This window comes from Netta rufina (assembly GCF_964035555.1).
Source record: "Netta rufina genome assembly, chromosome: 11".
Lineage (NCBI taxonomy): Eukaryota > Metazoa > Chordata > Aves > Anseriformes > Anatidae > Netta > Netta rufina.
In genome coordinates this window covers 15599460-15615902 of record NC_140134.1, presented here as the reverse complement: position 1 = coordinate 15615902, position 16443 = coordinate 15599460, and the positions used below count along the sequence as shown (strand labels likewise).

General features: G+C 41.1%; 1 protein-coding gene across 1 annotated transcript in view; it reads left to right on the top strand.

Annotated features, from left to right (window-relative positions):
- Positions 1 to 16443, top strand: part of AGBL1 (AGBL carboxypeptidase 1) — a gene marked incomplete at both ends in the record, with an annotated part of 284899 nt that overhangs the window by 28248 nt on the left and 240208 nt on the right. Inside the window, one exon of the mRNA XM_084293364.1 lies at positions 15808 to 15845. Coding sequence (XP_084149490.1) covers positions 15808 to 15845 — 38 coding nt within the window. The remainder of the gene's footprint in view (positions 1 to 15807; positions 15846 to 16443) is intronic.

Sequence of the window (16443 nt, the reverse complement as noted above, 5' to 3'; positions counted from 1 at the left end):
TATTTGGATGTTCCTAGCTCCTCAAACACTTGCAGTGAATCTCAAATTCCATTAAAGGGAGGAATTTCTCTTGCATAACTTTATTCCATCTGAGGTAGCTGTATCAAGTCTTTACACATTAAAAGGAGGGGGGGAAAAAAGAGCAAGGTTATCTTCATCTGGATCAAAGCCTCTGGAAGCTTGGGGTGAAAATATTTATTTCTGTCCACTGACTGGAGTGTGAGTCCAGGGTGGATAACTTGGAAACAATGTGGTAAATATTTAGAGTTGGGTCAGGTGGATGGATGCTGAGAGAGATTTGGAAAATGCAATACTCTGTATCTAGTGTCAGGGCTCAAAAGCCAAGAGGAAATAAGACCACCACCCATGTATTTCTTTTAGTGATGTGTACTCAGGTATGGTTTGGGATGGTGAATGTCTCATGAATAAGAAACATGCAGGAATAAGGATGATATTGCTATAGTCAGGAAGTGACTTCTATTTTGCATACTTCTGTCACAACGTGAACTGAGAGGAAGACTTTTTTTCCGAACTGGAGTACAGAAAGCAAGCAAAGATGGAAATGTTAATGTCATTGGAGCACATCTAAACTAAAATTCCCTATTTAATCAGACGCTATCAGACTGACCAAGAATACAAAGGCCATGAAAATACTGTAGATGAAAGCAGCATACATCCCATTAACTTACAAGTGTGCTCTGAAAAAAAAAAAAAATATATATATATATATTTCTATTCAAACTGGTTTGCATGCAACAGATTTTTCTCCTCTTAGGACTGGTGTTAAAAAGTGACAACAGTTGCTATTATCAACAAATGATTGGAAAAATGATCTTCTGTGGCCTTAACAACAGGAGAAGGAATCTGAATGACAGTTAACTATGTCTCACTTAGAAAGAGAAAATGTAGCAGAAATGACCTGAATACTAGAACTCTTTCCTCTTCTAGGAGTGATGGAGAAATACATGAAAGATGTCCTTGTGAATGCATCCCAGACTCCATGCAGGCAACTAGTTTCCTCAACCCTAATCCAGGATAATCCATTGCTGGTTGATCACCATACATGTTTACTGCAGTTCCGTTTTACGGATTGTCCTAAGGTTTCAGTTGCACTCTTCTTGATCAGAAGAACATGTTACATGACTGTTGCCAGACAATATTTTGAGAATGAGAGAAATTCAGTACACTGACATGGTGATTACTTCTGCAACCTGATATAGGAGCTGCTGTGATTGGTTCTTCTTGAGGAATCGTCCACACACAACTCTGCCTCTGTTTATTTGGCAACAGTTCCTGATAGGAGATCAAAAGCAAATCATCCTTAATTCCTCTTGTTAGTCACTGTTTTGCCATTAATCATGTAGAGTGGTTTGGATATTTAGTTGGAAAGTAACAATTCTACTGGAATGTGGTCAGAATTAATCAATGCTTAGTGCCTGCTTACTCTCAAATTGCTGTTTGGTTCATTTGATCCCTGTAGAAAATGCACAGAAGGGGATGAGATTTCTTTTGAGCTATGTCACAACCAAATGACATTTTTCCCATCTGGGCTTGATCTACATGTAATTCTACCTAGGAATTCCTGCTAAATAAAACAAGTAAATATTATTCTGAATGAAATGATGCCAGTGACAAGGGGAAAAAGAGTTGCCTTTAAAGCTCTTGTTTACATCAAGTGGTTATTCAGCCTTATCTTAGCATGGAGCAGAGATATGTACATCACTGATAAGTAAATAAACCCTAGTGTTTGAATTCAATGCAATGAGCCATTGTAATAGAAGAAATGAGCTCTGAGCCAAAGGTGTCCCAGTTTTATGCAGTTCATTCTGTTCTTTTTATGGTCCGTGTGATTTCTTTCCAAGAATGACCTGTTCTAATATTATTAATAAGTTATAAAATCTCATTTCAGACTGATGGTATCTCAGCGCTACTTTGCAGAGTAAATAGAGTTGCACTGCAGAATTATAACTTACTGGCATTGTACTGTTAATAGTGGCAGAAGAGAGAAATTGAAAAATTAAGAGGTAGAGGCAAGGGAGGAAAAATACTTTCATATGAGATTTGAAAATAGATGAAGACTTGATGAGGTGGAGAGAAATACCATATACCAAGGTTGTTCCAGATAGTCAAACATATAACATGTAGAAATCCTGGTGCCATCTCTTGGTAGCCTTTGGTATGGCAAGATTAAGCACAGATAACCTATTTCTGTGGCATTAAAAGTTGGTGAATAAACACTATATAAAGAAATCCACTTCTAAGTTTAACTTAATACCTCATTGACAGGGAGGAACTGGCTTATAAATCAGTGTACTTTGTGAGAATTAATTCAAAAAATGTGATTACTTTTCTTTTAGGTCTATCTTGTTTCACTTCTATTTCAGGTAGAAGTAACAGAGTTTGAAAAGAAGCAATGTTTTCACCTAAAGGTTATTCTTTGCTTTCCCGTTATTTTTGCCCCTTTGAGCTGGTGGATTATCTTTGGAAAGATGGTATGAGGGCACATTGCTGTCCTCAAGTTCTTTGGGCATGTCTGCACTGGAGGACCTCTGTGCTTGTTTGGTGGGAAGGTCTCTTTGCCCTAGCTTTGATGTACTTAGTTCTGATAACTGTTCACGTTTGCAGCAGGGTCTCAAGTGTGGGTTATCCAAGATTCTTAGGACAATCTGGGGGCATTATTCACATGGCCATATTGTCTCACTGTTGGTGTTAGATTAAAGCTAACACTTGAGTGCCTTACTGCAGTGCAGTGTCTCTTAGAAGCTCTGAGACATATCTTCCACCTAACTGGGGAACCACTGTCAGTCCCATCGAAATGGGAGGTAGCACTTGATTTTTATTTATCAGTTGCATCCTAGAGTGCTGCCCAGATTTATGTGAATTCTTACTGTCACTAAGAATCCCTTGTGGCTGAATATGATAGTCCCATAGAGGGAAGGGTAAAGACTGGTGTGTACTAACTGTACGAGGCATTTTGTAAATGGTAAAAAAAAAAAAAGAAACTTTGGACTAAACCACAATAAAAATGAGAGCAGAGGAGAAAGATTAGACATTTTGTAATAGAGGAAGAAGTGACAGGTTTGAGATAACCTGCAGTTTCCAAAAGTCACCTGAGATGAGGAACCAGTGGTTGTAAGACTGTAAGAGAAAAGGCAAAAAGTCTGGTAGAAGACAAAAGATGTCTGAAGGGCTTATTTAAGACCTGGTGTGGTGTTGTGGTCAAGTCATCTAAAGTCAGGCTTCTCATATACTTGATGCCTTAACACCAGACCGCACCTCTTAATGCCCCCCTAAGGGTATTGGAGTAAGGTCAGTTGTGTCTGGGGCATTTGGGTGAGGACAGATGGAAAAGTGAGAAAGAGAGAAGCAGTAGCAAGCAAGCGAGAAGTTTTTTGCTTGGGCAGGATGGGGCTGAAGCAGACTGAGGAGCTGGCAGGGTGAGGAGAGGGCTGAACAATGTGACCTTGTAAGCATGTTTGAGATGGACGCTAAGTGCCAAAGCTTGCAGAAGGCATCAGTCAGACAGCTGTGGGATACTGGGACTGGAGGGAAGGGGATTTCTGAGCAAAGCCTGGTTGAATCTCATCACTAAAGTGATGAGACTGTGACTACCCTCCCTGTTTTTCAGTATTAGTTTTCTTGTGTCCAGGAGACAAAGAGCCCCTCTTGGGAAGCACTGAGTTGGATAATGATGTGAATCTCTGATGGCAGCCAGAAAGGGAACACACAAAGCTGAGGACACTCACTCGTGTGTCAGCCCATCTGAGAGCCCAGAAATCCCCCTCCCCTTGCCTTTCACCTGATTTATTGTTCTTTTGGCGTTCTCCTCCCACCCAGAAGCCTATTACACCTATGAAAGGGAGAAAGAAGCTATAAGACCCTCCCAACAAAAACTTTATGTCCAAAGATAGACATGGGAAATACGACAAACAACAATGAAAGAAAGCATCAGTGCAGAGCTCCAGTAGCAATGATTTAGAGCAATGCTGGCCCTGAGTAGTTGCTGTCCACACAAGAAAAACAGCCCTAAGAATTTCCTGGGGCTGCTATGGCTTTTTTCCAGCTCTGCCAGTGCTGGCGGGTGAAGTGTGAGCCAGTCTCTAAAACTATCAGTGGTTTTAAAGCACCACAGTGATTAGACCTGCCCCGAGCAGAGTTAGACGGCACAGTGTCAGATCCCCTTAGCAACAGCCTTTCTACACTAGGATTCCCTATCCTGATAGCATTGTTGGAGCTGCACCAGCATTAGCAGCAGCAGCAGGGTGGCTGGCTTTAGCAATACAGGCACTACAACTGACTCATTTCCAGTGGGCAGGAGGCAGAGAGCTCCAACAGTCGCTTTCAGGCTCTTTTGGATAGTTAGTACATGCTGATTGTAGGGAAAAAAATAGCCAAAAAACCTACAGTATTAACCAAGTGCAGGTGAGATGATCTTCATTAGGAAAGGAAGGCTTTTTAAATAGTGGTGCTACATATGCAGCACAGGTCTCTGGGTAGCTGATACTGTCAGGGCTCTTCTTGGTCTCTTTATCTGCAGGGTAACACTTGGAATGGCAGCAATGCCAGTAAAATCTGTAAATAAACACAGAGCTGAGCAGCTCTGGGATGTGTTCAGAGACAGGACTTGAAACATGGAGGGGAGAACCTGAAAACTTGAAGTGACTGCTGAGGAAGAACAGGGCTGCTGACTCTGCATACAGCTGCGGTGCTGGGGTTGGGAATGGAAACTCCCCCTGAAGTGTAAATCTTTTAGAGGTCATGGCTCTGAGCTTCTACTGTCAGCCTGCGGCAACACTATAGTGGAAGATAAAATCATCCAATATATTTGGGTAACTTACTCTATATTCTTTCTTCTCTAGTGTTAAATGGAGATAGTTTGATCTTTGTGTATACCATAGGATATACGTTGCAATGCCACAACAGTTCACTGTCTACTCATCTCATTTCTTTTTTGATTTTTTTTTTTGTTTTAAATTGCACTTCAATATTTGTGGTTATTCCAGTTTTAACTGCCTTCCAGGTTTTTCTGTGCAAAAGAAAACACAATGGCACATGGAAAAAACATCCTGATAATGCTTCTATTTTTTTTTTTTTACTGTGCTTTTTAATTATTTCCATCAATTCGTTCTTTTATTTACAGCTGAAGTTCCACCAGCCTTGGCTTTGGTATGGTCTGTTTTCAAATCTCAGACAGTTTGGCTTGTTTATATCAGATGGAAGCTTTCCAATGAAAAGAATAAAGAAAAAATACTGACTTCAATTACGTAGGCTTCTGCAAATTACTGCTTCAAAAAGCCCCTGCAGTTATACTAGTGACATTGCTTACTTCAGATGGCCGATGTTGGGAGAATTTGACCCAGTATTTATTGTATTTTGGCTTGTTACTGATGTCTTCCCTTCTAATTGCTGTGAAGAACAGTCATCAGAACTAAGATGTGACTAATTTTCTGATTAATAAGGAGTTGCATGCATGTACCAAAAGAAATTCCATGAGCTGATGGAGAATAGTATTTCTCTGGCTGAAAGCTTCTGAACTCAATGTACTTCTCTTCCATTCTTGGAACCATTACCTATGCTGTTTCCATTTCATTCTTATATAGCTGATAGTCTTTGAAATGCTAAATATCTTGAGATACTGTGGCAGCAGAGAGTCTTATCTCTGACCTGCAGTCTGTAGGGTGCTCTTGCTGGGGTAAGAAGTCTTACTTCTGTCCTGCTTGAGCTGTGAAGTTGAGGAGAGGACAAGGACAGATTCACAGCAGTGGTGGTGTCTGCTGCTGTGTTTAAGTGTCTTGTGACACTGTCTTGGCCTGCTTGCCCAGATAGATCCTGCAGAAGATGCATCCTCATTTGCAATGGCTATCCTATTTAATTTGAAGTTGATCACATGTCCTCAGATGACTCTGCTTTTCCTGTTACAGCTTGGAGATCTTATGTCCAGAAAACTGCTGCAGGGCAGTGAAAGCTGTTCAGTTTCCATACTTTGGCTCCTGTTTCGGCAAAGATGTATCTGGGTATGCTACACAATACAGCAGCATCCACATTCTCTCTTGCCTTTCAAGCGAGACAGAAACCACAGAATGGCAGAGGGAGGCAAATAGCACAATGTTTTTTTCTGTTAAACCTTTATTGAAATTTCCAGGCCAGTTAATAAGCTTTCCTCCCTGCTCTGCAATTGCAACATCTATTTTCCCAAAGACTTCATCCTTACTTTACTTGCCTGCGGCAAAACTACTCAGTGCTGTGTGTCTCTAGCACTGTTCTACATGTGTTTTGCAGTCCTCTGTTTTCAAAACACACAGCAGGTAAAATTGATGTTTCTTTTACATATAACAGAATTGAAACATTTCTTATCAACTGGTTATTGGTCTTGAATGAAGAGACTTTGGTCAGTGAAGACTGAGTCTTCTGAATAAAGGTTCAGACTCTCAGAGATACTTGGTGGCATAAAGATGAGGCTGACAATCTGACGTTCTCATTGGAAAGTCTCTTGGCAGGCTAAAGGACTAACTCCATTGAGTTAAAAGGTAGTTCTGATCTTAATATACAAAGGGGCTTTGAAAAATCCTGCTGAGTGTTAGCTGCATGTTTACACATAGAAATGCCTTTTCAGTGGAGGTCGAGATGCCTAATGTAGCTCTGAAAGAACATTACATTGTGTTTCTCAAGCGTGTTTATGCATTGATCTCAATTTGAGATTGATTTAGTACCAATTAAGCTCAAAGTTGCATGTGCACACACACGGGGGGTTTATAAAACAGACACCTCAGTATTTCCAAGCAGCATTAGTTAAGACCCTGAAACTGAACTGCCCAATTCACAGTAAATTCAGTGCTGAAGGGGGTAAGTTTAAAAAAAAAAAAAAAAAAAAAAAAGTGTATATAAGGTGAGGGAACTTCACTGAAAGAAATGAAAAGTCAGGTAGTTGAAAAAAGGGAGAAAATTGATGACAGTTCCTCCATATCTTCCATATATTTGGTTGAAATTCTACTTGCTTGTGAGCTGTCAGGTAGCTCTAGCTCTGACCACTGTCCTTTGGGATTTAGATATGAGCAATATATAAAAACTGCTTAACTTGTGCTCATAACAGAGGAAATGATGTTTCCCTACTTGGGAAGCGTGTGGAGGTTGATAAATGGAAAGTCTTGCATTCAAGAAGATTAATTAGCATCAATATTTTTTTCAATTTGCTCCCTACTGCAAATGTGAATGTAACGCTGTGCTGTCAGTGCTGCAGCTGATGTGTAAATAGTTACTTGCACATTCAAACCGTGGACTCGTGCTATAGGTAGGCTGTATAACTGGACACTTAGGAACAGGCAGAACTGAGTAGGACTACAGGGCTATGTTATAAGACATTGCCAGTTTACAATCACCCAGTTTGCACCTTGTCATGCAGAGTAAGGAGAAATGATTCCAGCAGCTGTACTTGCATGAAAATGTTGTTTCCTCTGGCATATTCAAAGAAGCTCTGCAAACCAGCTATTTTTCCTTTGAGTGTTAAGATTTAAGTTTCCTTTGGCGGGTCTTTGTGGACATGCTTCATCTGAACAGGACCAGAGGGGAAACCTGAAGTGCCATATAAACTCATGGATCTATTTCTAGACCTTTGTAATATGGAAACAGTGTCATTAGATTAAAAAGAGCAAACACAGTTTTTCATCTTGTGTTCAATATCAGTAATTCCTTCTTTTATTTGGAGGCATCTGACTTACGCTTAAAGAAAGGGCTGCCACATAAGTAAACCTTGTTTCCTGGTGTAGAGCTTGAGGGAGATAGTACTTTATCAGTCCTTCAGCTTCTTCTTCTTTTTTTTTTTTTTTTTCCTCCAGGTCTGTTATTGTATTAACTTAAGTTACTTTTAGGCTGACTCTGGGCACAAGCAATGGCATGTTAGATACCTCACTGCCTGGACTGCTGGCACCACAAGCTGCATTTGGATAGCCTGCTGCCAGCAAATGGTTGCATACATAAAATAAAATCTTTCAGGCAGTATTGTGTGAGAGCAGGCTTGTTATTTGGCACCATGAGGCCCTGGGTATCCCCATCTTCATAGTCTCTTATAACTTGCCTTCAGAGGCTCCCCAGTGGCAAAGCACCTGCAATCCAACTACTCTTGATGACAGAAGATCAAGTTGCCCTACTGAGATTTGAGCCTGGGGCATCTGGGTACATCACCAAGCATTGCCCCTTGACTTCATCATGCAGCAAGTAGGGTTTCTTCGATGCGGATTGTGTCCCTCTTCCTGCCCTTGCTCTGGCTATATGTAGCATTCAGAAGAGCCTCGAGGAAGGGGGAGTAGGGAGGGTCCAGAAGAGAGCAGAAGGGGTTGGGTCTTATCCCCATATGCACCTTGCCATGCACACAAAGTACATGTCAATTATTGGGGTCTCCAGCAAGTAGACTGCCAGTCATTGTGAACTGATAGCTATTAGTTAAGTGGCAATTAAGGATTAAGCTGACAGACCACCAGGCTCTTTCTTGCTGGTGACTGAAAAGAGTTGGAAGACAGTTCTCTGGGGAAACAAGGGGTTTAACCCTGCTCACTGACGTGCTTTCAGTGTGTATGAGATGTTTTGTAGGGCTGTGTTGGGTCTTGTTATCAGACGTGGCCTCTGAATATCCTCACCCCTCCCCTTCCTGAGTTAATCAGGGATAGGATCAAGCCCTTCTCTGTCCCCCTGCATGTGTCCCTTGGGTGTGAGAGCTGGGTTCTCACACTGTCAGCCTGAAACTGCCTGGGTGATTGATCTGTTAAGAAACCTGTCTGACTGATCCTTCCAGCCTCTTTATCTTGATGTGAATGACAAGCTGTCACAGCCTGTCTCAGCCATATTGGTGACATCTGACCTCAGAGAGGGAGTTGACAGGAATAGGAAATCTTCTGAGCTTTGGTTTCTGCCTTTGGAAGCAGTGCCAACTCTGCCCATACTGTAAGAAATGCCTGGGCATTTGTTTGGCAAGGATTCAAGTTTTTTTTTTTTTTTTTCTTTGTACCTTGTTCTTTATTGCTACTTTTAAGCTAATTTAAGTTAGAGGTATAAAGAATAGGATGGATTTTTAGGATACAGCTGTCTCTCCTTCTGTACTCCTACACTAGAAAGAGTAGGATAGTTGTAAGGATGCCTGGAGGGTAACCCTGGAGTGACTCTTCTTCCTGGGAGGCAGAGATGAAAGAGGCTGAAATGTTGTACCTTTTCACTGATGTAACCTAACAGGCTCCAGGGCAGGCAGAGGTGTTTGGAAGGTGCTTCAGTGAAGGCTTTGAGCTGAGCCTGGGAACTGAGATATGTTCATCGTATTGGCCATGAGAGCAGACAGGAGGATTTCACACTGGGGCTTCTGCATCACAACTATAACTTTTCAATAAGCACAGCATGTCATCTGGAGAACACGCTGACTTCTGCTCACCAAAGTGTAAGATAGGAGAAAATTCCATCCTGGACTTGTTTTAGGCTTAAAAAGTAGGGAACCATCACTCCCTTTGCTGTTAGTCTTTTTGCGTTGACTTTGGTACCTGTGCTCGCTCATCTTTTTTTTTTTTTTTTTAACAACCCTACTCTGACAGTTAATACCCATAGAAATCCTTAAAGGTGGGGATGAAATACTGTTCAGTATGTGTTTAATTTCTGCACTTTTTTTTTTTTGGTACAGGATCCTATTCAGTAAAATGAATAACATCATAGAGAATAGGTTCTGTAGGAGATGTAGATTTTGATTAAAAGCAGCATGTGCTTTTCCAGGAGGGGGGAAAGAAGGCACTAGAACTGAAGTTCCTATTAGAAAAGGAGTGTGACTTATTCTCTTTCCTTTGGCATTATACCAAAAGCACATCTGTGAAAAACAGCTGGATCTCCAAACTCCACCTGTTGGCAATGTGTAGGACATTGCAGACTGCAAACAAGCTTTGCCTTTAGCATAAATTTTAATACCTACCTAATAAGCTGGAATTAAAGTGGGTTTGATGGGTGTTTTTTGTCAGTCCTAGACCAGCAGTGCTATGAAACAGCTAGCAGCATATGCACATTTGCCCACCTGCATTTCTAAGGCTTGTGAAACTGCTGGTTTTAAAAACTTTAAAACAAAACAAATCGCATCATCAAAGTGTTTGCATATTGAAGATCTATATTTCTGAGCCACAAGGGAAATGACTATTCAAGACATCTGTATCGGATGAGATATACCTTCTGGGAGGATTTATAAAGTACCTATTGCTGTGGTGCCTACACATTTCTAAATGTCTCTCAGTTGTCAAATGTAAAATTGTCTTTTGAGTGAGCTGCTCTGTGACTGTATAAACTCCAGTAGCTAGTAAAAGTCCCAGGAGTTGGAGGAAAAATGCAGCCAGGCAATATATACTCCTGAGTGCACTTAATTCCTTACAGAGACCGGGGCAATTGAAGCTTACAGGCCCTAAGCCTGTAAGCTGTAATACCTTGAGCCCTCAGTTGAGATTCCCGGTGATACTGTACAAGTATATAGCATGGTCCATGCCCCACGCTGTGTGAGATATAAATAAACATGACAGCAACAAGTGAGTTTACTGAGAAACTGCAGGGTGAAGAGCAAAAGGAGGCAGCATGGACTGAGGCAATGGGGGCTGCCAGGCAGGGGCAGAATCTTTTTCTTAAGTCTCTATAAAAATAGTACTTACATCTTCATTATCCGGGTGTGATTGCCTTTAGGAATTGCAATGGGTCTGAAGAAGTACTTAATGAAGCACCAAACCATTAGCTTTCATTCAATAATTTGAAGAGGGATGTTTCATGTTTAAGCATGTATAAGATAAAATCTCACAGGTGAAGGAAGATGCTGGTTAAATTACTTGGGAGCTGATTTACAGAACCCTTCTGGATCATTTCTTTGTTCGTTCTTTAATTTCTCTGCTGTTCCCTCTTCGTAATCACAAGGTAGCACTGAACAGATGGGCGCCAAACTCAATGTGCCCTGCGAGTCTTAAAATCCTTTCATATAGTCCACCAGGCATGCCTTCTGCAACAATGTTTTTCATTTTCAGGAGTCTTTCTAACATAGAGTGAAATGGAAATAAATGATCTAGTCAAAAGACAGAGAAACAGAGGCACAGAGTTGTCCATCATAATGCAGAGAGCTACAGCCTGTGAGACAAGATCAGAGCAAGGAAGAAAACTTGAGACACTGACTCCCAGTCTCCTCTGTCTGCAGTGATTTCCAGCGGACGCTGTCCCCTAGGCCAGATCTAAAGGGGTGACCTAGACGTAAAAGACTTTGGTCTATGCTTCTGAGCAGCTCAACTTTACTGGCTAATCCAATTGTTCTTTGGCTTGGGAAGTGGATTTTTTCCTTTGTTGTTGCTCCTGGTTCCTAAGCACAGAATCTGGAAGTTGTTTGTCTATCTGTCTAGTAGTTGTACTCCTGCCCTGATACCCAAGCTGCTGATTTGGAAACACTTCAAAAGACTTCCATGCTTCAAAGTGGCTGTCTTGACTGCTATTACAGGCAGTTCTAAATGTTTTCTGATTATGGATCAGCATTTATTATGCCTCTTAAGACAGGGGTGCTTTATTTATATATCCTTTTATTGAAATATATAAATGAGTGTCCTTTGAGATAGCTGCTTTGTCAATCCCAGTGTAAGATTTTTACTAACATATTACCACAAAGAACAGAAAATCAGAGGAAGGCATCTGGATAGGTTTGCCAGTTTTTTTTTTTGTTTTAATGAAATCTTTCCCTCCATTCCTTCTTGAGACAAATGCAGAGTTCTGCACTGGGCATGCTATCAAATTCTCTGGTCTAGCATATGGCTCATAGTCATCTTTCTTGTGCTCTTAAAATTTCCCTACTGTTCTCATCTTTTATTTTTCTCTCCTGCTATCATGTACAATTTATCTGCTTTCTCTCCATCTTCCTCTCCTAGGCTTTTTCATCTCATTCTCTTTTCTGATGCCAGAAAAGATGCTGTTGGTTTACCATATGCTGTTAAGAGGTGCCGATATCACAAACACCAGTTGCCCCGGCTTGCTGTAAGCTTATTGATACATCCTGCTACTCTTGTTGAAAGTTTACTCTTCCTTCTCTTCTGTGACTTGATATGATTCCCACAGGGTATTTTGTATGCTTGATTTTTTTCAGCACCAAAGGCAGATAATATTCTGGGAATACTTGTTGACAGCTGACTTAAGGTGTAAATTACAATGATGATATAAACTCCTAGTTTAAAAAAAAAAAAAAAATGTGCAAGGGGATAGTTCACAGCTATGCTGTGTGAGGCACTTCTTTCCTAGGATGTTGTGGATGACTTTGCATTGAAGGAAAACAAACTAAGTTAAAAAATTCCCATGGGCACTGGTGTTATGTTACATTTATGACATCTCTGGACTTCAAACTGTTGAAGTATGAGTTTCTTCTGGAAGTTCCAGCATTGTGTTTTTGCTCTGGTCTTGTATTCTTTCCCTGAGCACTGTTGGACATGGGATACCAGACTATCTGGGCTTTCAGTTTAAGCTGGTGCAGTTGCTCTTTTCTGGCCTGGTTAACTGACTTTTTGTTTAGAATACCTGTTTATCATTCACTTCTATTTTGTATATGATTAAAATCTAGGGGTATAGGACTGTAGTGATTTAAGGGTCAATTTTTTTCAGACCCCTTCCTCATTGGCAGCTGAGCCTCTTGATCCCATTATAAGCAATTCAGGCTCCCTTTTCAAAGTCATTACATTGTTCATCCCATTGCTGCCAAGAGGATGTTTCAGAGCTTCATTTTCCAGTGCTTAAAACCTATCTTTTAATTTCCAGTTGAAATTTATTCATGGCCATTTTATATCCATTTGTCCTCATGCCAACTTTGTTCTTTAGCTTAAGTAGCTCTCTGACTTCCTCAGTGTTTACATCCCCCTGTCCCAGTGCGTCTATGGAGAACAATCAACTCCCCTTATAACCATTATTTTGCAAAGGTGACCAAACCGTGATCTTTAAGACTCCTCATGAGACTTCTGTTTCCATATTCACTTCCTTAGCCCTTTTCTGTACCGTTCCTTTTGAGTACTGCACACAGCTGCTCAGGTGAAGTCTTGGTGAAAACATTCATGCCGTCCCTTCACCATTGGCAGTGGCTTTTCTGAACCCTGATCTGTCCTTTACGCAGTTGTATCACCCTGCTGGGTCACACTTGTCCTAATCCTCTAATAGGCTCATATATCCAGGGTGTCCTTCTACTAGTTTCCAAATTATGAGCCCCTGCTCATAACAGAAATTCTTATTTAAACCCTAAATGCATACCCTTGCACTCTGACTATTACATTTCATCCCATTTCTATTGCTTCAGAACTCAAGAACATCCTGCTATTCCTGAAAGATAATCTGAACTCCCCGCTGTTGGCAATGGCTCCAACACTTCACACTGTCAGCAGATTTTGTTAGTGTACTCTGACTTTTTGTGCCAAGGTCATTAAGGAAAGTATAAAATAAAATCAGTCTCAAAACGTATCCTTTAACTTCTACACATAACCTCCCTCCAGCCTAATAATTCCTCTTTCAGCATAACTCCTGTCACTGCCTCTTTAACCAGTTCCTTACCCACCTTGCAATTCTTGTGCTAATCCCCATCTTCATTATCTTAGCTAATAACTTCCAGTATGGTGCTTTTCTGAAGTACAGATAAATTAGACCTACTGTGTTTCTCTTGTCTAGAAAAATCAGTTATTTTATCAAAGACATCAAGTTAGCCTGGCTTGATCTGCTTCTGGTTTAAATTCATTTTATTCGTTAAACCTGTTTTATCCACTTGGCACCTTACACAAGTATTTAATTATTCTTTCTCTCAAAACTTGTTCTAAAGCGATGCATAGCATTGAGGTTGGTCCACTGGGTCTGCACCTACTTATGAGTAATTGTAGAGTGCCTGCTGTAGGACATACAGAACACTACATATCACCTATGACAAAATCTTTGTGATGAATCTCAGTTGTTAAGGGATGAAATGTACTAGTTTGTTTCCACTTTATTTTATTGTGGTAATATGTACAGGCATGGACTGAGATGGAGATGGCTCTAGGCTGTTAGTCTGGCATGTGGGAAAACCAGCCAGCTACAGTTGCAGGACTGTAATATTGCTTCAGAAGTAGATGGTGACTGAAAATTCTTAAAATAAACCAGAAGCTGCCTTAAACTCCCTAAATTTCTTCTGCTTGCATCCAGAAACACTCCGGTCCTTCTTTCACTCCTTTACTGTTCCGGTGTGATCACATCAGGCCTGCAGAGACTACTGTAAACTCAAGCAAGTAATGTTTGCTTTAACAGAGAAAACATGCTGTAAGGTGACCTCACTGAGGTGCTCTGGATGGACCTTTTAATTTGCTTAGAGATATTTACTTTGTCCCAAACATGAAGGCTTAGGGACAGAGTGAGCGATCAGTGGAGGTAGCATATCCCTGTCCTGAGCATGCAGAATGGCTGGTGGCTGACGGTATTCCTCCCACCAGCTCAGTGATTGTTGTTTAGGTGGAGTTAAAGCAATGAGAGCATGACTGTGCTTCTGCTGGTGAGATTTTTAGCTGCTGATTTCTTGTTCTGTCTGTATTGTGAGTAGTTTTTATGCTCTTTTTTTTTTTTTTTTTTTTTTTTTTTTTTTTTTTTTTTTTGTAATACTGGTGTTGAATTCTAACAGTTTCATTACGGAAGAATGGCAGTATGCAAGGACATCAACCCAATATCAGCAAGAACCAGATCTCAAGTCTTTCTTAGTCTCAGCCACTGTCAGGACACAATGAACAGCAGCTTGATGACAAAAAATATTTCTTGCTACAGGATGATAATTGGCTCAGTATGGGGAAGTTAATGTGATTTTATTTGGGGATTGGTTTCTAAAGAGATTACATTTTAAGGAATCCATGGGTATGAAGGGTATTGTAGCTGTATTTATTCAATAAGCTGTGGGCACTTGAAATTTCACAGCAGTAAGCCAGGTTAGAACAAGGATCATCTTGTTCCAGCAGCATGACTGGAAAAGAAAATCTTGCCTGGCTGGTAGGATGGGCATATACTACGTGGGGGCGGGGAGGGACAAGGATGTCTCAGTATAGATTTTTCAAGCTGCAAATTCTGTTGGCCAGATCCCGTTCAAACTGGTGCTATGCTGAGTCAGGCAGGATGAGCAACTTACCTGTGCATTGAAAATGCAGAGGGTCCACAAAAGTATCTGCATCTACTTCTCTACTTACTATGGGGCAAGTAGCCTTGCCACACAGCTTCACCACCTTTCTTACAAGCCCTGATCTGCGTGAGGACCTTGACATGCTACTGTGATGCAAAGCATTGTCATAATTAAAATAAAACTTACTTTTAGTTAAAGTTGATGGAAGGGAGGATGGGGTGGAAGCTTGTTTTGGGAAAACGGAGAATGGAGTGGAATTTGGCTGGAAATGCTGACATGGATGTCCCAGATTGATGCAGAAGTTATCATCTGCTGATGTAGATAGAAACACTGGTGTCTGGAATGGGCATGTGCTGAGTCTCTGATACAAAGAAATAGCTCTGGGGCAGCAGTTTAAGGACTTGCTTCATTACTTTGGATATGTGGGTGTTGCTTTAAATTTAATGGTCGCTACAAATCAGTGTAACATAAAAGCTAGAGGGCTAATGGTCTTTTAGAATAACTGAGTCAGCTGCAGAGACTATGTTCTCTGCTTGTGTAAAACACTGCAACTCTGAAGTCAATGATAAGCTGTCAGTATAGACCAGCTGAGAAGCCTGGCCCCAAAGACTGAAGATGAAGGTTAAAAAATTATGAAAGAAATTGACATTTCTTCATCTTTCTTCTTTCCCCAGGGCAGCCATTGAGGCTCTGGCAGCTTTGCTGAAATCAAGTAAGCTTTTCTTCATATTATGACTTTTCTGTGCTGTGCTGCTGGACAGAATGATCCTGTTGAATGTCTTTTCCCTTAGTATGTTCTTCAACCTAAATCCCAAAATGCACTGCTTAGAAAAGAAGGTTAGCTGACTGTCTTGCAGTGCTTTTCAGCACCTCACAGCTCTGTGATCGTGATGCTGTAGGTCCTAGGAAGTAAGTTGCTGAGGGAACAAGACTAGGCAGTGTTGTCCTGGGGCTTGATGTAGTGAAAGAAACGGGGAAATGTGTCTAGCCAGCAAAAAATGCTCATTTATCTGTTCCAGCGTTATTTCAAAGTGGGGCCAGAACCTCCCTGTCCTGTGGTTCTGTTGGACTGTGCACTCACCTGGGAAACACTCAGAAAACTTCTGCAGTCCAAAAGACATGACCTAGTTTTCCCTTGCAAGCACATGAGGTTTGATGGCACACAGATCTAAAAAAAAAAAAACATGGCTGAGACCTATTGATTGCTGGGGTACAGCCATGCTATGGCAGGTTGTGCTTGACATTTGCACCAGCTGGCTGGGGGAGTTGGAGACCATAACATGGATTCTCAGTCACACACTGCTGGTGTG